General features: G+C 42.6%; 1 protein-coding gene and 1 pseudogene across 1 annotated transcript in view; both read right to left on the bottom strand.

The window, feature by feature from the left end:
- Positions 1 to 606: 606 nt before the first annotated feature.
- LOC129136901 (protein mono-ADP-ribosyltransferase PARP4-like) overlaps positions 607 to 23701 on the bottom strand; it is a 57009-nt gene continuing 33914 nt past the window's right edge. The window contains 10 exon segments of the mRNA XM_063792402.1: positions 607 to 804; positions 1034 to 1145; positions 5327 to 5426; positions 7794 to 8216; positions 8218 to 8617; positions 8914 to 9167; positions 15375 to 15497; positions 16114 to 16209; positions 17181 to 17261; positions 21857 to 22027. Of these exon segments, the coding sequence (XP_063648472.1) occupies positions 1132 to 1145; positions 5327 to 5426; positions 7794 to 8216; positions 8218 to 8617; positions 8914 to 9167; positions 15375 to 15497; positions 16114 to 16209; positions 17181 to 17261; positions 21857 to 22027 (1662 nt within the window). The 3' untranslated portion in view covers positions 607 to 804; positions 1034 to 1131.
- Positions 20043 to 20842, bottom strand: LOC743139 (cyclin-Q-like; annotated as a pseudogene).

Genomic DNA, 23701 nt, shown 5'->3' with positions numbered 1-23701 from the left:
GTGCTGCCATCTCACTGGTGCTACAAGGTGGCTGGTGTGAGGGGGCACTGGCATGGGGTCTGGATGGCATTTTGATGGGTGGGATGGGGTATTCACGTGTGCAGGCAAGGCCTCTTAGGGTGCTAGGGGTCAGCCAAGGGCTGAATTTGAACCTGGCCTTCCAGGTGGTTATGAAGTTGTATTTGCAAGGGAGGAGATTAGGACACACTTAATCTAATAGTTTGCTAGTTTGATTTATAACTTTTAAACACTTGTTATAAACTATAAAGTTATAAACTTTAAATACTTGTATTGTATTCTTGTCCCAGGCCCTGCCATTGTTGGGAACAGGGCTGGGCCGAACAGTCACACTGTGGGTCTTCTGGAGGCACCCAGGATCAGCACACTGCAGTGAAGAGTAGCACATCCAGAGCCAGAAGCGCCGGGCTCCAGCGGGAGCTGCACTGAAACTCTTTGAGCCCATTTCCTGTGCAGCCCAAGGCACAAATACCACATCAGCCCTGCCCGCCACAGGGGACTGGGCAAGCTGTCGCCTGCAAACAAATTATCTTCCTACATACTTATAAAGTAGTGTACACATGAAAAATAATTCCCTGTAGCTTGTTTGTAAGGTTTATTAAATAAATAGTTGAAAATATAAATAAGTTCCTTAATACTATAGTTAAAGCCACCTGGAAATAGAAGCGTCATCCAGTTCCATCAGTGATTTGAACACTATTCCCGTTTTTTCCAACCTGGTGCGAATAAACTGTAGTACCAGCATTGTGGCAATTATGTCCAGGAGACGTTCTCTTCCTTCTACACCTAAAGGGGAAAAAACTCCGTTAAGTCTGTTGGAAACTCTGCATCTCAAACTGCCTGTTTATAAAATTCCCATTAAAGAATTATAATACGGTTAAATCACAGGACATGAGCAGATCGTGAAACTCTCTAATACTCTTCAAGGTCCTTAATTAGCTTGCTATTTAAATAAATGAGGACAGTTGGAACCGTGTGCCTATCATACTATCCTGATGGTTGTCAGGAAACTGACCTGTATCCAGAGCGCCCCTCGTTTGCCATCTTCAATAACCAGTGAGCCATGAAGTGCAATGAAAGAAACCCAGTTTTTAGGCTCCTGTTACAAATAGCTTAGAAGAGTAAACCTAAATATTCAACAGATAAACAACAGTTATGACCAGTTACACTGGTGTATCAAATTATTTCTAGTGGTTAGTACCTACAGGTATCCTAATCAAGATATTTTACTATATTATGAAATATCAAAATTGAAAAATGAATGTTTACATGTGTTGAACTCAGAATTAACAACCCATTTTTATTTTAAAAATACAAGCCTCATTTTTTTTTTTGAGAGACGGGCTCACTCTGTCACGTTGGAGTGCAGTGGGTGTGATCAGAACTCACTGTAGCTCCAACTCCTGGACTCAAGTGATCCTCCTACTTTGGCCTCCCAAAGTGTTGAGATTATAGGCATGAGCCACAGCACACAGCCAAAAAATGGTTTTAGGGAAGAAAAAAAAAAAACCAAATCTTTGTCTTATAATTAAGAATATGCAATTACTTTTTTTGAGTAAAGACAAAAGGACCTGGCAGAGTATGCACATATCTGCATATACACCATTAATTTTACATCATTGAGGTAGCCAAAACTGCTCATAAGAGGGCTTTTATTAAATAATATAATGTTCTTAATAGAGGAAAAAGGAATTGAATAAATTTTTAAAAACAAAATAAGAAAACTAATACATTGTCCCACAAAAGAAAATCAATGGAGACAAAAGCAGTTTAATTTGCTAGATTCTTTTGTGGCTTATTTTTTGGGTATTATTTACAAAATGTTAGAGTAATTTTTAAGCAATATTAATAATAGCAACATACAACTCCAAGACTAATATAATAAATAATAAACTGATGAAATGCCTAACGTGTATCAGTGTCATTTAAAAAACAAATTCAGAAGGAGAAGGGACGATAAAAGAGAAATGAAGAAGAGGATAAAAGACAAAGTTGGGTACAGAGATATAAAAACAAGTCAGAGAAAAAAATAAGCTTGAGACTCTACGTAGAGGAAGAAAGACAGAAAAGCACACGCTTACAGAAAAATAACATGGATAATAGGGAGTAATACAGTGAAACACAGGAAAAGCCCATGGAAAAGGTACATCCATGAAATCCCATCCCCTTGCATCTGTGATTCAATTTTCTCCAGTTTTCCTCTTGTTTCTCAGGCCACTCCTCAGCGTCTTTGCTGTTTCTTGTGCAGTCTGAACACTAAACCCTGCTGTGTGGCAGGCTGGTCCTAGCACCTGCTCTGCTCAGACCACCTTCTTTCTTTGGGTGACCTCATCCAGAGCCAGGCTTTAAATACTACTGACATTGAGAATTCTCCCAGTCTTTTCCAATTCTGACCTCTTCCCTGAGCTCTAGCCTCACATGACAATATATTTATCTTGAATTTTTATCTCACTCTGTCACCTGGGCTGGAGTGCAGTGGCACAATCATGGCTCACTGCAGCCTCAACATCCCAGGGCTCAGGTGATCCTCCCACCTCAGCCTCCCAAGTAGCTGGGACCATAGGTGCATGTCACCATGCCTGGCTAATTTTTATATTTTTGTAGAGATGGGGTTTCACCATGTTGGTCAGGCTGGTCTCGAAATCCTGGGCTCAAGTGATCTGCCCCCTTTGGCCTCCCACAGTGCAGGCATTACAGGTGTGAACCACTGCACCCAGCTTATCTTTGGTTTTCAGCAGTTTGACTCTGGCCTATCTAAATGTGGTCATTTTTTAATTTATCCTGCTTGGAGTTCTGTGAGTTTCTTGGATCTGGAAGATGCTGTCTTTGATCAATTTTACAAAAATGTTCAAATATTTTTCTGTCTACCCTTTCACTTTCTGAAATCCTAGTTACACAAATGTTAAACCTTTTGATATCATTCCACAGTCTTGGCTCCTCTGTTCTTTTTTCATTCTATTTTTTTCTTTCTATATTTCAGTTTAGAGAAGTTTATTGAGTACATTGTAAATTGAATTAAATGATTTTTTTCCTGTTGTGTCCATTCTGTTGTTAAGCTCATTCAATGACCTTTTCATTGTAGATACTATATCTTCCAGTTCTAGGATTTTCATTTGGTTCTTCTTTATAGTTTCCATCTATTTGCTGAGATTCTGCCATTTATTCACCCATTCCATCCTTTTCTGGTAAATCAATCCTTCACTATATTTTTAATAGCAGCTTTAAAGTCTGTGTCTGCTAATTCTAACATCTGGGTCATGTGTGGGTCAGCATTTATAGCCCATTTTCCCTTTGATCACAAGTCATAGTGTCCTGCTTCTTCGTATGTTATTAAATTTTCATTCCATACTAAACATTAAAAATGACACCTTGTAGAGACTCTCAGCTATGCTATCTTACTCTAAAGAGTGTTCAGTTTTGTTCTGGTGGGTCCTGTGTAGGCTTTGTTTTAGGCTTTATTAGGATGGGTCTATTTTGGTTTATCCCTATGTCCTGGGGTATAGTCCTTGATCATGAGATATGATCCTTATGACCCTTTTATGGTTTCAATGGAAAGATATTCATAAAGTCTCTCTAATTTGAACTGTAAACTCTGGCCAGTACTAGGCAGCAGCTGAAATCTCTGTTTAGCTCTGTAGCTTCCCAGCTGTGGCTTTTTTCTGGATTCCTTGAGGTTGCACCCTGTATATGTAGAGGTTAGGAGACAGCCAAGAATCTGAGGGGTATTTGGATGCAGATTTCAGAGCTCCCTGCTCTGTTGTTCTCTCCTTTATAGGATTTTAATCCTTAACTTCCAGCCACTTAGGCAACCTCAAACTCCAACCCCGTGTCCTCATCCCATTAAGACTTTCTGTTTTAGTTCAAACCTCCCACTGTGTCTCATGAGCTGAGAAATGCCTTTAGGTGACAAGCTGGATACGTGTGGAGCCCATCTAGTTGGCTTTCTTTCTTTCAAAGATTATGTTCACTCTAGTTTCTGCCTGTTTTTGATTATTCTCCTGGCCTTCAAAGAATGGTTTTAAACATTTTATTCAAAGTTAATAACTGTTATTGGCAGGAGAGTTAGTCAGATAGAGGCTCTTCTATTATTCCAGGATCAAGCACTCACTCCTCATGTAAATTGTCATCACCCCTTTTTGGCCTACTGCAGGTCAAACAGGCTATGCATTTGCCCACCCACCCAGCCTGGAATCTGAAAACTCTGGCATTTTAGAGGTGATGGTGGCCAGTGAGACACTGCTGTTCTATCTATTCATGAATATTGGCTAGTTGTTTAATAATGTGTATTTTATTAAAAAAAAATCTTCAGCCTGAGTATGGTGGCTCATGCCTGTAATCTCAACACTTTGGGAGGCCAAGGTGGGCAGATTGCTTGAGCTCACAAGTTCGAGACCACACTGGACAACATGGCGAAACCCCATCTCTACCAAAAAATACAAAAATTAGTCAGGCATGGTGGCAGGTGCCTGTAGTCCCAGCTACTCAGGAGGCTTAGGTGGGAGGATCCCTTGAGCCTGGGAGGTAGAAGTTGCAGTGAGCTGAGATAGCACCACTGCACTCCAGCCTGGGCAAGGGAGCCAGACCTTGTCTCAAAACAAACAAACAGCTCCTGTCCTAGGGCTAGCATTTGACCTTCAAACCACTTGCTGGGTCAAGGATGCTCAGGACTTCCTCACCTATCCCCTTGTTGTCATGATAGGAAACAGGTCCAGAGGTTGAACAACTGCCTCTGGCAGAGGCTGGCTAGGAGCTCATCAGAGCTCTTTTCTCCTCCTGGACACGCAGCTTAACAGTACATTTCTCAGGCCTTCGTACATGGATGGGGCTATGTGACTAGTATTCTTCCTCTTGTCTAGCAGGGGGATGATGCCAGGGTAATCTTTGTTCTTCTCTCTTACCAGGATAATTTTAAAGACATATATTGAAGATGGTGGAGCCACAGTGTGGAAGGAGTCAAGGTCTCTAAATGACCACATAAGTGGAACTTTCTTCCTGACCAATATTTGACTGCGATATGGACAAAAAAGTAATCTTTGATTACCATGTTAAGCTTCTGAGATTTTTTTTTACAGCAGTTGGTGCTATTTATGCTAATAAATTTGCTCAGATAATACCCTAATTAGTGGTAAAAATATGACTAGAAACCCATCTCCCATTTCCTTTAATGGTTAAATATAATTCCATTTGAATATAACTTTCATAATTATTACATTAATACACTAGCTTACAAAACAGTTTATAACAATTAGGAGCATGCTTATTAATGAATGAAAATAAAGACTTAATAAATGGAAACATAGTGCCTTACCTAGAGATTGAATGCCTTTTTGTTTAAGAAAGCTGTGCAAACCATTTGTATTAAGATTTAATATAAGTCCCAGTTCTGGTGTAAGTTTCCAGAAGCCATCCTACAAAATTAAGGAAACAAATATAAGTTATGTTATTCACATTTTATCACGTAAGAAGTTATGTAGTGGGGGAAGGAGTGGGGCAAGGGTTGAAAAACATATGTTCACTACTTGGGCAACAAGATAATTAGAAGCCCAAACCTCAGCACCACACGGTATGCCCATGTAATAAACCTGTACGTGTACCTCTGCATCTAAAATAAAATTTTAACAAATTAAATGAAAAAAGAAGTTATGTGATAAATATGTTTCCATGTATTGAATTTCAGTTAATTAAGGCATTTCTAACATTTTTATTACTGTAAAATAAAGTTCTTCATACACTAGTGACATAGTACTGTTTGGAACCTCATAAATGCTATGAACACTGCATATCTGGTGGCACTTATAAAAAGTGTGGAAAGAGGCTCATGGGTAGAGATTTTTTTAAATCATACTTTTTTTCTTCTAGCAATGCTTTATTTCATTTTTTATTGATACATAATACTTGTACATATTTTGGGGTTCACATGATATTTTGATACATGCATAGAATGTGAAATAATCAGGTCAGGGTATTTAGGATCTCCATCAGCTTGAACATTTATCATGTATTTGTGTTGGCAACATTTCAAATATTTTCTTCTGGCTATTTTGACATATACAATGTCTTGTTAACTATAGTCACCCTACTGCATTGTCAACTAGCAATGAGCATTGAACCGGTATTTCTCAAACTTTTAAATAGCATGATTCCCTCTTTAAAAAAACCCCACTTTATTGAAATATGATTGGCATACAAAAAGTCACCAATATTTAATGTATACAACTTGATGTGTTTGGAGATAAGTATACACCCGTGAAACCATCAAACCATCACTTATCAATGCCATGAACTTAGCCACCACTCCCAGAACTTTTCTTCCACCCCTTTTGTTTTGTTTTGTTCCCTTTTGTGGAAAGAGTACTTAACATAAGGTAGACCTCTTAGCAAATGCTTCAGTATACCATATCGGATTGTCAATCATAGGCCGTGTATTGTACAGTAGATCTTCAGCATGATTCCTTTTGTTTAACATAAAAATGTACCCTGATGTAGTCTGAAACATGAAAATGACAGTTTTTTCTAAGTACAAAATTGTTATATTAAACATGCACTTTAAAACTACCTTCCCTGCACACCCCCATCATCTGCCTGCTCCCTCACATGCAGAGGAGTGTGCGCTAAGCCTGAGCTTGGGGATATTAACCTCAACGGAGACAGAATTCAGGCCCTAGGGAAACCAACACAGGGAGCAGAAAGCAGGGTGTGGCCCTAGGCAGGTGCACAGGTTGAAGGATCTATGGCAATAATTTGAAAAATGACAGCAGTGATAATGTGTACCAACCCATAGAGAACTGGTACCGAGTGCTGTTCTTTTATATGTTTAGCCACATCCTGTGGAGCATGATTTATCACACCCACATTGCAGATGAGAACACGGAGGCAGAGAAAGGTTAAGCAATTTGTCTAAAGTCTCACAGCTAACAAGCAGCAGAGCCAGGAGTGGCCGTGGGATCCATACTCTTGACCATCTGCAGTATGCTCCCGGCAGGCTTTTGCATGCACTGTCTCAAGTAGGGAAACTGGGCAGCTGTGATTATCCTATTTAAACCCCAAACCCACTCTGTGAAGTAGACACTATCATTATCTCCACTATATGGATGAGGAAGCTGAGGCTCAGACAGGTTACCTGACTTGCCCCAAATCACAAAGTGAGCTGGGACTCAGGCTTACTTTTATGCTACATCAAGCCCTTTCCATTTCACTAAACTACTTTACACCAAAACAAGTAATCACAGATGCAGGACTGGGTCTTAGTACCAGCGATGGGGCCAAATCTACAGGGTGTTTATTAGCTTAACAAATGGAGTGATAAGCTCTAACACAATATACATGTTGAATAATATCTGTATTCCCGTGACCTATGTGAAAATATTTAGAGTACAGGTACAAGTGCTTGTGCTCTACTTCACAGTGGGAAATTTATGTGGATTACAATCCATTAGTTCTAGAATCTAGGAAATTAAGATCTCACCCCATCATCTGTTCAGAGATGTTCATTTTCATGTGAGGAATAGTAACATTCACCAGCATGAGGTTCTGGTCTAATGTTGGTAGGGAAACACCGGCCAGCATCAAGCACACTGTTTTGTTCAGCTGTCTGTTTTGTTCTGTAGCAAGAGCTCCTCAGTGAAGGAAGCAGTATGATTTACACCCCAGTGCACAAGCCCCTTCCTTCACTACAGACTGATGATAGACAGTTCCTTGACCAGCTGCTTTGAGGAGCCCCGTTCTAAACTATGAAGCCAGCCAACCACAGATTTAAGGAGAAATAAGACACATACCTCTGTCTGTAGACTGAGGAGTTCTGTCCAAGGCACAGCATCCTGCCAGTGTTGTGTGCACACTATTTCATCCTCTTCTTTTACTTCCAGAAAGCACGGGATATGGTTGTCTGTTGTATCACATTTTATTTGTAAAAAGCAGCTGTCTAGAAGTACTTCTCATAGCTCATGACTTTCTGTTTCAGAGCAACTTTGAAAACCATAGTCAGGATATTGACTTCCTTCGAGACCGCTTACTGATTCTTCCAGAAGACAGAGATCTACTGGCGTAGTCCAGGACTGACTGTAAAGAGGCTCAGGTAAGGCAGAGGCTATTGGCAGCCTCAGGTTGGCAGTCAAAGAGGCTGCGGAAGGTTGAAAATGAAAAGGAGAGGAAGCAGAGGGATGATAAGACCCAAAACCTCTGATGGGATCAGGGTCTGTAAGGAAGAGAGAAATGAAGCTGGGGAGAATACAGCTCAGGGAAGGTGCCAGCAGAAGGCCTGGTCATACGGCCTCCAGCAGGTTGCAGTGGAGCAGACTGTGCAGAGCTCAATGAGCTCCCTGAAAGAGTAATGCCACAGTAGGGTGCAGAAGAGGGGTTCTGGGGAGGTCCTGTGGGACAAGACGCCAACTGTGGGATCCAATCAGCACAACTGCCAGGCGCAGGGCCTTGGCTGAATTGAGATGCATCAAACCCTCTGGAAGGAGCAGCAAAACCAAAACTAGCTATCTGACAATATGAGGCAAAAGGCAAGGAAGCAGCATTGTGAGAGCGGGCAGCCGGGGAAAGAGAGGAACCAAAGGCTGGAGCAGAAACACAAAAAAGGCTAGAAGTAGATGTTCCCGGCCGGGCGCGGTGGCTCACACCCGTAATCCCAGCACTTTGGGAGGCCAAGGCGGGCGGATCACGAGGTCAGGAAATCAAGACCATCCTGGCTAACCCGTCTCTACAAAAAATACAAAAAATTAGCCGGGCATGGTGGCAGGCACCTGTAGTCCCAGCTACTGGGGAGGCTGAGGCAGGAGAATGGCGTGAACCCGGGAGGCGGAGCTTGCAGTGAGCCAAGATCGCGCCACTGCACTCCAGCCTGGTTGACAGAGCAAGACTCCGTCAAAAAAAAAAAAAAAAAGTAGATATTTCCAGTGGAGTTTCTTAACTTTCTTAAATAGTGGTTCAGTTGCTGTTGGTTTACATGACTCTGTCCAATTTAAATCCAATAGCTTTTCCACACCTCCACGTTCTAAAGTTGATGTGAAAGCTGGTAGTACACCTAAGCCATCCTCTTCAAAATCTTCAGAAATTTCTGGCTTAGATAATTTCATTTTTCTTTTAGCCCTAAGTTTTGGTTTGGATGAACGTAATTCTTGCCACTCAGAGGACACTAAAAGAGGCTGCCCAGAAGAGAGAATTATTAATGTAAGGGGAAAACACAGAATAAAAAGAACAATCAAGCAAACATTCTTCCCAGCACTTGACTTCCCACCCATCAGGCAGTTGCTCATCCAGAATCAGGATCATCAATATGAGCTGGGATGTTGAAAATAACACCAGTGCTGGGCGCGGCAGCTCACGCCTGTAATCCCAGCACTTTGGGAGGCCAAGGAGGAAGGATCACCTGAGGCTAGGAGTTTGAGAACAGCTTGGGCGACACAGTGAGACTCCATCTCTACAAAAAATAAAAAATTAGCCGGGTGTGTGGCTCACGCCTATAGTCCCAGCCACCTGGGAGGCTGAGGCAGGAGGGGTGCTTGAGCCTGGGAAGCTGAGGCAGCTATGAGTGCAGATTTGCACTACTGCTCTCCAGCCTGGGCGAGAGGGCAATACTCTGTCTCAAAAAAGATAAAAAGGAAAGAAAATAATGCCACTAGAGACATTCAAGATCATTTCAGTACAAGGCCCTTTTTTTCTAGACACGGAAGCTGAGACCTGGAGAGAATATCAGCAATCAATAGATTGAAAGACCTTCTTTCTTAGTTCTCAGAATTGTGGAATTTTAAACACCCCTCATTTTACACATGAGGGAACTGAGGAGCACAGAAGCGACTTGCCCAAGATTTTACAACGAGCAGTATCACAGGGTGTATGTTAGGCCTAAAATAAGATAGTCATTTGAAGTAAATTATTCTAGTCTTTTATATTGCTTTACAGCAATATTAAGAAAATGAGAAAATGGAAAAACAGTCTCAAAAGCTTTATTTAGTTTTTTACTTATTTATTTTTTGAGACAGGGTCTTGCTCTGTTGCCTGAGGCTGGAGTACAATGGCACAATCACAACTCACTATAGCCTCAAACTCCTGGGCTCAAGCGATCCTCTCACCTCAGCCTCCCCAGTAGCTGGGACTGTGAGCATGTGACACCACACCCAGCTAATTTTTAAATTATTCTTTTGTAGAGATGTGGTCTCGCTATGTTGATGAGGCTGATTTTGAACTCCTGGGCTTAAGTGATCCTCTCAGCTCGGCCTCTCAAAGTGCTAGGATTACAGGTGTGACACTCTGTCCAGCCAAAAGCTTTAAAGTAATTAAATGAACATATAGTTATACCGGAGTATGAATAATATGCATGCAAAACAAATTTTGAGGGATGCTATATTACTATTACTGTTTCAATCTAAATGGAAAGAGTGTTCCTCAAAAAGTTGCCTGTAGCAAATCCAGTTTTATATGGATGACTAGTCCTTGATATTTTTGAAATAATTAGCCTGTAATTTTACCTGTGAATATAAGCTATTTAAAACAGGAGTAGTCCTTTCCCAACTCAGTCAAATTTTAAGTATATACCTGAATAATTAATATTATAGAACATATGAAAAGACAGATTTAAAAATAATGCTTACTTATCTGGTTAAATTTTTAAAAATCAGAGAAGCAAACTGGAAAAGACCAATAGTGATGGACTAGAACTATCGGATATTAAAGTCTCTTATAAAATTACAATAATTATAGTAGATGAATCAAGGAACAGAGTAGGTAAGTCCAGCAATAGCTCCTAAAACGTGAGAATTACTAGATTATGAAGGTGGCATTTCAAGTCAATAGGAGGAAAAGGAATAGCCATCTGGAAAAGAAAAATATTGGTTCCATATCTCTCATCCTGTGCCAGGATAAATTTCAATTGGATGAAAAATTGAATGTAAACATGAAAACATAAAACTATTTAAAGAAATAAAGGGAAAAATTTTTAAGTGTAATCTCCAACTAGGAAAGATATTTCTAAGCATGATGAAAAGCAAAACAACACTAAACAAAAAGAAGAAACACAAAGATTAAAAATTTGACTGCATTAAAAAATCTGCATGACCAAAAGATAATAAGCAACATCAGAATAACACGTGGAATACTGGGAAACAAATTTTCACAACTCATATCACAAAGGGCTAATTTCCCTAACATAAAAAGTTTTCCTAAGATAAATAAGAAAACGACTAAAATCTCAATAAAAAAGATAAAAGACATGAACAGATAACACACAGGAAGTGATACATAGGGCTGTAAGAATATAAAACATGCTCCTCTTCATTCATAAAGAAACAAAAACGTAAATGTCACCAATACATTTTTCACCTGTAAGATTTGCAAAGATCAAAAATTTGATTAAGTCAGGTATTGTGGAGCATCCCAGCTACTCAAGAGGCTGAGGTGAGAGGATAACTGGAGGCCGGGAGTTCAAAGCTGTAGTGCTCTGTGATAGAGCCTGTGAATAGTCACTGCACCCCAGCCTGGGTGACAGAGTGAGACTCCATCTCAAAAAAAAAAAAAAATCATACTGAGAAATATGGGTTATTTTATGAAATTGCTTCTTGGATAGTATTTTTGTATTTTTTAGTAGAGACAGGGTTTTGCCATGTTGGCCAGGCTGGTCTTGAACTCCTGACCTCGGGTGATCCACCCACCTTGGCCTCCCAAAGTGTGGGGATTACATGTGTGAGCCACTGTGCCTGGCCTCGTCATGATTCTGCTATTTGCCAAAATCACCCACTTGCTTCCTCTTTCCCTTCAAGTTCACAGTTGCTTATTTTGCTTAGCCACACACCCACACCTTGATCATTGAACGTGTGGCCCCCAACCTTTATGGCAGCAGGGACTGGTTTCATGGAAGGCAATTTTTCCATGGAGGGGGTGGGACAGATGGTTTTGGGATGAAACTATTCCACCTCAGATCATCAGGCATTAGATTCTCAGAAAGAGCACTTAGATCCCTCCATGGGCTGTTCACAACAGGGTTCGGGGCTCCCATGAGAATCTACTGTCACTGCTGATGTGACAGGAGGCGAGCTCAGGCGGTAATGCTCGCTCACTGCCCCCCACCTTCTGTTGCGCAGCCCGGTTCCTGAAAGACCAGGGACTGAGGGTTGGGGACCCCTGATTTAAGGAACAGCGTGGGCTCTGGACCCCTAGCTTCAGTGCCCTCAATTTCTTGCTAAGAGTTATAGCATTGAATTTTTCAAATGATTTACTTTAAAAACTTGGATTAGGAGGTATGTTTTAAAAATTTCTGCCTCTCGCTTGTTCTCAATGTGCTTTCATGAGCAGGAGGGAACGAAGTGGACTTGGGGTTGGTGCAGAAGACACTGCGCCTAAGCCCAGGTGTGGCTGCGGGGAGGGGAGCGAGCACCCAGCACTGAGCGCTGTCCTTCCTGAACGCGTCCCAGCAGAAAAGGTGTTGCACTCCCTGGAGGGTCTCATTTCACAATGAAGATGTATCAAATAAGGAAATGCCCCAAGCTTCAGCGAGTCGGGAAGGACCGAACAGACCCGGATGTCCAGGCTCTATTGCAGCTGGCTTGTTACTGAATTCAGTGGAATGACTCCGTGCGGAATGCGGCAGGTGCCACATTTTGGTAAAACAGATACCGAGGGAGAGTAACAGAGGCTTGACATTTTTGCTAAATTACATGGTCCATTCAAAAAATTTATTGCATCTAACATAAATATAAACTTTCAAGTCATCAAGCTAATGGATAATATTTTTCATCTGATATGTTTGGATCTGGAAGTATTCAGATCCAAAGTATTTGCAAATTTAGTATGAAATAATTTATCACCACACTGTATTAAAACCTAAATTAATTTATAACTAATTTTGAAAATAACTTCAAAAATCTCTATAAACAGGCCAGGCATGGTGGCTCACTCCTGTAATCCCAGCTACTTGGGAGTCCGAGGTTGGAGAATCTCTAGAGCCCAGGAGGTCGAGGCTGCAGTGAACTATGATGGTGCCACTGCACTCCAGCCTGGGCAACAGAGTGAGACCCTGTCTCAAAAAAAACAAAAATCTAAAAACAATACATGTGCACTATGAGAAAATTAGAAAATACAAGTAGACACAAGTAGACAGACACAAAGAAGAAAATAAAAGCCATACAGAATGTCTTATCTGATCTCTGGCATATATCCCTCCAGACCTTTTCTGTGAACAAAGTACTTACGTGTGTGGCGGAGTGTAGAGGCGTATCTCTTATTTTGTTAATTTAATTTTTATTGTGGGAAAAATGTATACAACAATGTTTGCTATTTTAGTCATTTTAGAGGTTAGTGGCATGAAGCACACTCACACTGTTGTGCAACCATGACCATCTCCAGTTTCAGAGCTTCTTCTGGGTGTGCGTTTTTGAAACACATATAAGATAAGTATACATTTTCCAGGGCCCATTTTAACAGTGAGTCTCTCTTGTTTCAAGGACAGTCGATTCTTAATTGTACATCAGAATTTTTTTCCCAAAACAATGAACTTCTTACTCCTCCTGACTCCCCAAACTCTTTGTTTGTGTTTGCTTAAAGTATTATTTTTCTTTCATGGGCAATCCATGCCAATGGTTCAAAATTCAAAATATACAAAAGGGTGCACTGTAAGAAAGTAAGGCCGGGGGCGGTGGCTCACGCCTGAAATCCCAGCACTTTGGAAGGCCAAGGCGGGTGGATCACTTGAGGTCAGGAGTTCGAGACTAGCCTGGCCAACATGGTGAAACCCTGTCTCTACTAAAAATACAAAAATTAGCTGGGTGTGGTGGCGCACAACTGTAATCTCAGCTACTCAGGAGACTGAGGCATGAGAATCACTTGAACCCAGGAGGCGGAAGGGGCAGTGAGCTGACATCATGCCACTGCACTCCAGCCTGGGTGACAGAGCGAGACTCCATCTCAAAAAAAAAAAAAAAATTAAGATTAAAAAAAAAAGAAAAAGCAAGTATCCCTCCAAACCCAAGGCCACTTGTCAGCTTTCTGCCCCGTCTGTTGGGCAACAGTGTCTGTTTCAGACACCTTTGTGAATTAATAACTACAGCTAATATTTATCAAATATCCATGAGCTAGACATGTTATAATGGTCTCAGAACTCTTCACAACCACCTGATGTGGATTTTACCACTCTCCCCACTCGGGCATTAGGACTGGGGCACTGGGAAGGTCAAGTCCCACAGAGTGAAGCGCGGTCTGGGGTTCAGACCTGAGCAGCCGGCCACAGCACCTGTGATCTTAACCACCGTATTTATTGACTTTCAATCATCTACCTTTTGTGATCTTTGCCAACCTGACAGAGTTAAAAAATAAAAAGGAATCTCATGGCAGTTTTTATATTTTAACTTCTTTTAGCAACAAGGTTGCACATCTTTCGTATATTATTTTCTTATTTATGATCAAATCCTTGCTCTGTCAACCAGGCTGGAGGGTAGGGGTGCCATTTTGGCTCACTGCAACCTCTGCCTCCTGGGTGCAAGCATCCTCCTGCCACAGCCTCTTGAGTAGCTGGGACTACAGGCAAGCGCCACCACGCCCAGCTAATTTTTGTATTTTTTTTGGAGAGATGGGGTTTCACCATTTTGCCCAGGCTGGTCTTGAACTTCTGGGCTCAAGCCGTCTGCTGCCTTGGCCTCCCAAAGTGCTGGGATTACAAGCATGAGCCACTGCACCCAGCCTAAAAAATTTTTGTAGAGATGAGGTCTCACTTTGTTGCCCAGGCTGGTCTCAAACTCCTGGGTTGAGGTGATTTTTCCCACCTCAGCTTCCCAAAGTGCTGGGATTACAGGCATGAACCATGGTGCCCAATTAGATTTTAAATTCTTAAATTTTGGAAATTTTAGTTTTTTAACCTAGAGACCTAAGAGTGTTATCAGCACTGTTAACAAAACAGTTTCTTTGCTTTTGAATTTGTCTTCCAATTTTTATTTAAGCCACATTTTTCCATTTCTATTATGTTTCTGGTTATAAGGGCCACAGTATAAAGCACTATAAACTTTAAGAAATATTGGTGGTGAATTTAGATTATTAGATAGCACTTCTATTGATAATTTCATGACAAACCTATTATACTACCTAAATGACTCTAGCTTCCTGGATGACAATCTGTTTGCCCATGATAGAAGCACAGCCAGAGGTGTTCTCTTTTTGTACTATACAGCTCCATTCACACATTGTGAAGTCTCTGTAATGCAACATGATGTAATTCAACATTTTATAAATGCATGAATATTTTCCATCATCAGGGATACAACAACTTCTTCATGTACAGGTAAGAAGGGAGCTATTTTAGCAAAGGGTTCCCTTCATCTTCATGAACAAACGAAAGCACGATATCAACTTATTTGGTAATCAGCATTTACCTGGTTCCTGACGGCTCCTTGGGGCTCCCCCTGCCAGCTCACGTAGGGCAGGAAGTCTACATCTTCTTTGGCAATGACTTCAGAAACTTTTGGAATATCAGGGAAAGGCGATTCATTCTCATCCTATATTGAATCACAAATAGATTAAATCAAACAGACGTTATCCAATTAAATGATGATTACACATTCTAAAGCCTATGGGGTATTGGTTTGGGATACGCTGGTGTGTGGGACTGGAGCTTGTGCCGTGGGCCACAAGCGTGAGGGAAAGTGGGGAGGTGGAGTGACTTTCCTCTTTACGGAGCACTGGCACGTGCTGGCCACTGTGCTGGGCACGTTACGTGAATTTTCCCCTTAAACTTATGTAGGGGGAAGGGGCTCTCAGGGAACCCAGGCCTTTTCTATTTTTTGAGGGTCTTGGATTAAAAAAAGACAATAAATGCCAAAACTGTAACAAAATTATAGGGTATCCAAAAAATACACATTAGCTAATTATTAATAATTATAACATTAAAATGATAACATACTCAACTCATTTAGAAAGATCACCCTAAGTCCCAACACCGAAGCCCCCCATGAATGGGAGGCTGGGACTTGTGGGGCCTGCTGGCCTGTCTGCAACCCACACTTCACAGGCCCAGGGCGTGGGTGTTGTCATTAACCATCAAAGCAAGGGTGACTTTCTTAATGTGGAAATATAAATAAAATAATTTAACCTCGAATTAACAATAATATATACCCTTTTCTCAACTGCCACAAAGCTTGTAAATTGTATTATGAGAGAGTTTTCTTTACTGAGTTTAATAATCAGAGATTTCAAGGTTTGTTTCTTCATCTAGGATAGAATAAAACATAAGTCATGTCCTGTTTTGTTTATTTCTGTTTAGCTATGTCAGTAAATCATTTTAAGATTCGTATTTCAGACTAAATATTGAATTGCAGGTCCCATCTAAATCGGTGGCTCAATATACCCTTTAAAATGAGATGAACTGACTTAGTCATAGAAAATGTCGCTCTTCATTATTCAGCTCCCTGTAGTTCACAGAGAGCTCCCCCGGGCAGTGGGTTTTCTCATTCTTTCACAGTCTGTGGCTCCCAATTTAAAGCTGAGGAATTGGAAAGACGGAATGACTTGTTCAGGATAAAAGGGCCTTAAACAAAACAGCACACAGAGGCTGCCAACCCAGCGGCATCTGAGGAGAATAGGGAGACCACCAGGTGACTATCTGTCTCTAGAACCGTCTGTGGGGGTCTCCAGGGCCTGCTGTCACCTTCTTGTGGGGATGGCATTGAGGACTAACGCTCGCAGCCTTGTTGAAGATCTCATCCCTCAGAGAACAGCTGGGCAGTCCCGGTGGCCTGACTGAGGGGCCCCTCTGCTGAGGCCCTGGTCTGCACAGCATGGGGGGAGTCAGGTGGGCTTTGGCAGGTCACTCAGCATTTGGCTCTCAGGCCTCTCATCAGTAAGATGGGAATACTAACGCTACCACACGAGAGATCTGAGGTGACGTCCACTACAGGCACTCAGCGAGGGTTCTCTGAGCCCTCCTTGGGCTTTTTCTGATAAGTAAAACATTACAGAATTTTCCAGAAACCACTGACATCCACTCTTTTGTTAATTCATTCAACAAACATTTACCACACACCCCACATCCCAGGCACAGTGTCACAGATACAGTGATGAATGCCCTGACACCACAGTCTCTTTCTCCACGCAGCTGACCTCACTTTCTATTTCCACAGATAAATCAATGTAAGAATGCTCAAGAAGAATGTTTAATAGTTTTTACAATGAAAAGAACAAACCTCATGACTGGTTTCATTTTCGTGAAGAATGCCATCTTCGTAATCTCTGATTAGAGCTCGGGTTGCCAGCTTGTGGATCATCTGTGTTTAAGTAGCAAAGGAAAAAAAAAGATTCACTTGGCTTCTAATACAAGACTTGCAAAGAACATAATTTTAAAAATGGAGGTATAACCTGCATACAGTAAAATGCACTCCTCTTAAATATACAGTTTGATGAGTCTTAAGGGATGTGTACAGTTGTGTGACCACTGTTGAAGTGAAGACACAGAACATTCTCTTTACCCTGAAAGGTTCCTGTGTGCCCCTGTGTAGCTTCCTCCAGCTCTGGCAGCTCATCTGTTTTCTGTCCCTGGAGTTTTGCTTTTTCTATAAAAGGCCATTTTGTCAATTCGTTTTATTTAAAAAATTGAAAACTTCTTTTCTACCATAGGAAGAGCCACCTTGGCCCTGGGATGCCCGTCCGTGAACATGGTCTGCACTCTGAAGGGTGAAGACTGCACAATGTGCACCACCAGGTGCTTCCTCTCCAACAACTGAGAGATGGAACTCTCCTTCATTCCAACTCTTGTAATTTTGTCATTGATAAGGCTGCTTCTCACAGAGGAAGTACAACTTGCTGTGACTCTATGGAAAATGACCTCTTCCCAGGTAAAATTATTTTACCTTCTTTCCCCCTTAGATCTAACTTTTAAAAATACACTTTTAATTTATTCTCCCTTATCAGTACCCACAAAGATCTAATTTTTAAAGCAATATTGAGCTTAAGTTCTATACATAAGTCACTGGCAACTAATAAGTCAATGATACCGATTTAGTGCTGAAAAGTAAGCTACACATTTTTGAGAAAAAACCCAGCAATGTCTGGGAAATGATTTATCTGGTTATACTAATACTCCTTTGAATAAAAAAAACTACATAAATAGCATGTATAGGCTAAACTATAGTGGATTCAGTACCAGTCCAAATGTTGCTTCTTGGTAATAATTTGTGATATTGTGATATGTAAAAAGGTAAAATAGGCCACCCCAAAAGATACTTCTTCGGCATATTTTGAGATGCTATTCAGAGGGACAGCAGACATAGGAGTAGCTCTGAAAAGCAGTCCTTTTGCAGGGAATATTTGCATCTGCAGAGGAATCCTATGTCAGTGAAGGAAACAGCAGATGCAAACAGGCTTTCTCTTGGACCCCCTTATCTGCCTTATCCAGATTTAGGAAAGATGAACTCCCAGGAAGAGGAGGCTGAAGTCTGATACTTTAAAGGGATGATAGAGAAACTGTTACCAGAGGTGCCTCTATTCCCTCAGGGCTGCTGCCTGCCAGACTTCATCTGCATCACAAGAAAGCCTTTGCTCACCACGTGTTTCCTCCCCTCACCCTCCCACAACCTGTCCCCACCTCCCCCAGGAGCCCCACAATCCCACCCCTCTCTGTACGGTATGAAACTTCAGTCATCTGGCCCTTCTTTGAGTCTCATGTGGCTCGTGCACACGTAACGACATCTGCATGTCTCTTCCCCTGTTAATCTATCGTTGGATTATTTTATAGACCAAACATGGAAACTTCAGAGGGAAAGTCTGAACTTCCCTACAGACATAAGAAATGTATGTATTTGTTATTCCTAACAGGACGCTTCAACCACACCTGAGTTTATGTTAATGAGGTGACTTTTAGAAAGTCCCTAGAATGAGGGCTGGTTGCTGGGGAACCAACCATATGATTAGAGGGCTGGAACTTCAACCCCACTCCCCAACCTCCAGAGAGGGGAGAGTTAATCACCAGTGGCCAATGATTTAATCAACCAGGACTTTGTAATGAAACCTGCATTAAAAACCCCACCTAAAGGGGTTCAGGGAGCTTCCGGGTCAGCATTCATGTGCCAGGAGGATGGTGCATCCCAACTGTATGTTAGACAGAAGCTCCTGTGCTTGGGACTATTCTGGGCCTTACCCTATATACCTCTTCATCTGGCTGTTCATTCGTATCCTTTATAATATTCTTTGCAATAAATCAGTAATACTAAGGCAAACTTTTCCTGAGTTCTGTGAGCTGTTACAGGAAATTACTGAACCTGAGAAAGGGTTGTGGGAACACTGACTTGGAGCTGACCAGAAGTGTGGGTAACCTGGGGACCCGCTACTTGCTACCGGTGTCTGGAGTGGGGAACAGTCTTATGGGACTGAGCCCTCACCCTGTGAGGTCTGTGCCAACCCCAGGCAGCTAGTGTCAGAACTGAATTAAATTGTAGGACATGCAACTGGTGTCAGAGAATTGGTTGGGAAAAACACATATCTGGAAACCAGAAATGCTGTGAGTATGGGGGAAACAGGAATTTTTTTCTTTCATAATTCATTTGCTTTTAATCAAAACATGGAAAAAACCCACATCCTCAATATACGATATGATCTACTCTTAGTCCAGTACTTTTATAACTAATATTTCTAAGTAGCATCAGTAGACCAGTGGCATGTAACTTTTTTTTTGACTAGCATCACCTTTTATTACACAAAATAGATTTCAGCCACGTTGCACATTCATTCTCGCTATAAATCTGGCTTTAAAAAAATCCCTAGGGATTCAGTCTCATCGATTTCATGATTTTCCTTTCATTGATGTCATGCCTATATTGTAGTCAGAGTCCTCTCAAAGGACAAAAGCAGATGTGGCTGCCTTGGGTTAGCTGCACAAAGTGCACTCCCGGCCTGCCCGCTGGAGGCGCGGCTCCCACTATCATCTGGACCGCGACTGCTAGGGACTGTCAAAGCGGCAGCATGCTATCGCCTTCTCCAGCCCTTCTCCAGCAGCACAACCAGTCCTCCCAGCTGGTCCTCTGAGGACCAGCCATCGTGGCGACGTGGTGGCAATGTCCCCAGGCAGCCGACCATCCTGGGCTTCTCTTTGGGCAGACCTGGGCCAGGGCCTTAGGGGATCTCTGTGTCCGTGGTATAAATCTGAATGAGATCAGATACAATATTATCAATGATTGGTAAGGTCGTCACCAAACACCTGCCACCACGGCTTCTCAGCCTCGACCTCAGCGGGCACCTCAACTCCGCAGACCTGCAGGGCCAGGTAGAGCACCGCCACGGCGATGTGCTGGTCCTGGAAGCGGAGGCACAGCCCCCCGTGGTAGCTGTCCCGCAGCAGGGCCCAGGCAGTGACGGCAACGGGGGTCCGCTGCCAGCTGTGGCGGTTCAGCCAGTTCTTGAGGGAAACCAGGTAGTGGAGCAGGTACTTGTGTGGATGCTGGAAGGAGACCTGGAAGCGCAGAACTCTCAGCATGAGAAGCTGACACTGCACAATGCTGTCCCGGAGCTCTCAGAAGCGGGAGTCCAATTCCAGGGGCTCACCGCTTGGGTTAAAGTACCTGTTGGACACATTGATGATGTCACGAGTCTGCAGGTGCTGCTCTTCCTCTTTGCCGGCCAAGTAAATGGAAGACATGGCAATCAGGTAAGGGTCACAGGCGTCCAGGCTGGTCTAGCAGAAGAACTTAGGGTAAATGGTGCAAGCAGTGGCAATGGGAATGGACCGCATCCTTAGCTTGACACTTGCCTCCATGATGAACCTCGCCGCTCGGAAGTGCACCCTGGCTTCGGGCGCCGGCTGCCCCTCCGGGCCCCGCGCTGCGGGCCCCGCTCCGCCGCCCTCCCGGGCTTCCATGAGGCTCCGTGGCTTCCAGGAGACCCCGCTGCCCCTGCGGAAGGAGAGGCGGCCCCAGCGCGCAGAGGCCAGCAGAGCCCGGGGGCGGGGGGGTGCTCGCGGCTGGCGCCCCGCCCTCGTCCCGTCCCGCAGGGCCCGCACCCCAATGGCATGTAACTTTTATTGAGTCATGAACATCTTTGAGAACCTCTCTAGACAAATTTGCAAGCATAAATGCCATATTTAATTGCAGATATTGCCTCCCACTGATGCCCATATAGACACACCTAGACCCAACTACCTCAGATGAAGAAGTGCTGCGTTAGAAACCGAAGGAAAGTATACTCATTTGAACAGATGGCCCATCTCCACATCGTGTAATGAAATTTCAACACAGGAAAGCAACAAAGGAAGCACAGACAGCAGGGGATCCAATCTTTTGGCTTCCCTGGGCCACAATGGAAGAAGAATTGTCTTGTGCGACACATAGAATACACTAACTAATGATAGCTGATGAGCTGAAAAAAAACTTCCAAAAAATTTTCGTAATGTTTTAAGAAAGTTTACGAATTTGTGTTGGGCCGCATTCAAAGCTGCCCTGGGCTGTGGGTTGGACAAGCTTGACATAGAGCATTATATATGGAAATATAAAATCATAACTTTCAAACAAGGGGTCGATAGTTTAGGTTTTGAATCTTAAAGTTCCAGTTGTCTTCTGAAGCTCAATAGTCAACACTATTGTACAAAAATTCTTTCTTTTAAATTAGTGCACACAAAGTTGCCTGAAATGGGAAAAAAATAAATTCCTCATTAGCCTTTCCACTCTGCAGTGTCTTGGTTTAACAGAAATTCTTTTGGTGATTTCCTCTCCCCTTTCAATAAAAACTAGAAGCCTCCCCAAAGCCCTGGCTAACCACCAGCTGTGTTCCCAGAAGAAGAAAATCTGCTGGTGAGAAGGGGAGGGAAGAAGACAGAAAAAAAATTAGCAAAATATATTGGTCTTCCCTTAGAATAACAAACTCTGCGCCTTCTTACCTGTGTGCAGTGAGGAATGAATCCATAGACAAGGAGTCGATCATTGCAAAACAAGGACGGCACCTGGGCTGGGGCCTGCAGGGCCTTGGGTGCATCTGGATTGAGTTGCTGCCATTTGACGGAGACAGGGTGGCAACTCGGAGAACATAGCCTGGTCATTTGGTCTTCTGTCTATTTATAAAAGAGGAATTATTTCTCTTTCAATGCTCCATCCAGAAAATAGTTACTTCACATTTAAAATAAAGTATACGTTCTATCCTTCGGGAATTTTATAACTCTATGGTATTTTCTCTCCCTTCTGCTACAGGGTACTTTCCCGAAAAGATTTTAAACAGAATTTTATTTTACTTTATTTATTTATTCTATTTTGAGATGGAGTCTTGCTCTGTCACCTAGGCTGTAGTGCACTGGCGCAATCTTGGCTCACTGCAACCTCCCCCCACCCCCAGGTTCAAGTGATTTTCCTGCCTCAGCCTCCCAAGTAGCTGGGACTAAAGGCATGTGCCACCACACCTGGCTAATTTTTGTATTTCTAGTAGAGATGGGGTTTCACCATGTTGCCCAGGCTGGTCTTGAACTCCTGACCTCAGGTGATCCACCCGCCTCAGCCTCCCAAAGTGCTGGGGTTATAGGCATGAGCCACCACACCCAGCTAGAATTTTAAATAATAGCATGATCATAACCTTTACATTTACAAAGCATCCTGAAATTATGCCTTTAGCTAATTATTAATATGCAGCCTTGGTATGAGTAGATTCCAGTACTTGATATTTCTCCAAAGAAGATACACAAAAGCCAGCAAGTGCATGCAAAGATGCTTGATGTCACTAGTCATTAGGGAAGTGTAAATCAGAACCACAGCGAGATCCCATTTCACACCCAGTGGGATGGCTGTTATTAAAAAACAAGTGGTGGCTGGGCAGAGTGGCTCATGCCTGTAATCCCAGCACTTTGGGAGGCCAAGGCAGGCAGATTGCTTGAGCTTGGGATTCGAGACCAGCCTGGGTCCATGGCGAAATGCTGTCTCTACAAAAAATTAGCTGGGTGTGGTGGTGTGGGCCTGTAGTCCCACCTACTTGGAGGGCTGAGGCAGGAGGATGGCTTGAGACCCGGATGTCAGAGCTGCAGTGAGCCAAGATTGCGCCACTCCATTCCAGCCTGGGCGACAAAGTGATACTCTGTCTCAAAAAACACCAACAGCAAACAAAAACCAAACAGACAAATAAAAAACAATAGGAAAAAAAGTGGTGGCATATACCTGTAGTTCCAGCTACTCTGGAGGCTGAGGTGGGAGGATTGCTTGGGCTCAGGAAGTCGAGGCTGTGGTGAGCTATGATTGCACCACTGCACTCTAGCTTAGATGACCGAACGACACTGTGTCTCAAAAACCAAAACAAACCAAAGAAAAGCTGATTGATTTCAATCAATATGGAAAAAACCGGAATGATGAGTGTTGGTGAGGATGTGGAAAAACTGGAATCCTGGTGCACTGGTGGTGGGAATGTAAAATGATGCAGCTGCTATGGAAGACAGCATGGCAATTCCCAAAAAAACTAAACATAGAACAAACATATGATCCAGCAATCCCACGCTGCGCATATATCCAGAATTGAAAGCAGACTCAAACAGACGCTTGTATACCAATGCTCATAGCAGCATTATTCACAATAGCCAAAGGACAGAAACAACCCAAGTGTCCACCGATAGATGAATGGATAAGCAAAATGTGGTCCATTCATGCAATGGAATATTATTCAGCTTTAAAAAGAAGGGAAATTCTGACACATGCTTCAACATAGATGGACATTAAAAACATTATGCTAAGTGAAATAAGCCAGACATAAA

Source organism: Pan troglodytes, chromosome 14, assembly GCF_028858775.2.
Source record: "Pan troglodytes isolate AG18354 chromosome 14, NHGRI_mPanTro3-v2.0_pri, whole genome shotgun sequence".
NCBI classification, from domain to species: Eukaryota; Metazoa; Chordata; class Mammalia; order Primates; family Hominidae; genus Pan; species Pan troglodytes.
Note: the sequence above shows the minus strand (reverse complement) of the source record. Positions and strands in the feature narration are given on the sequence as shown.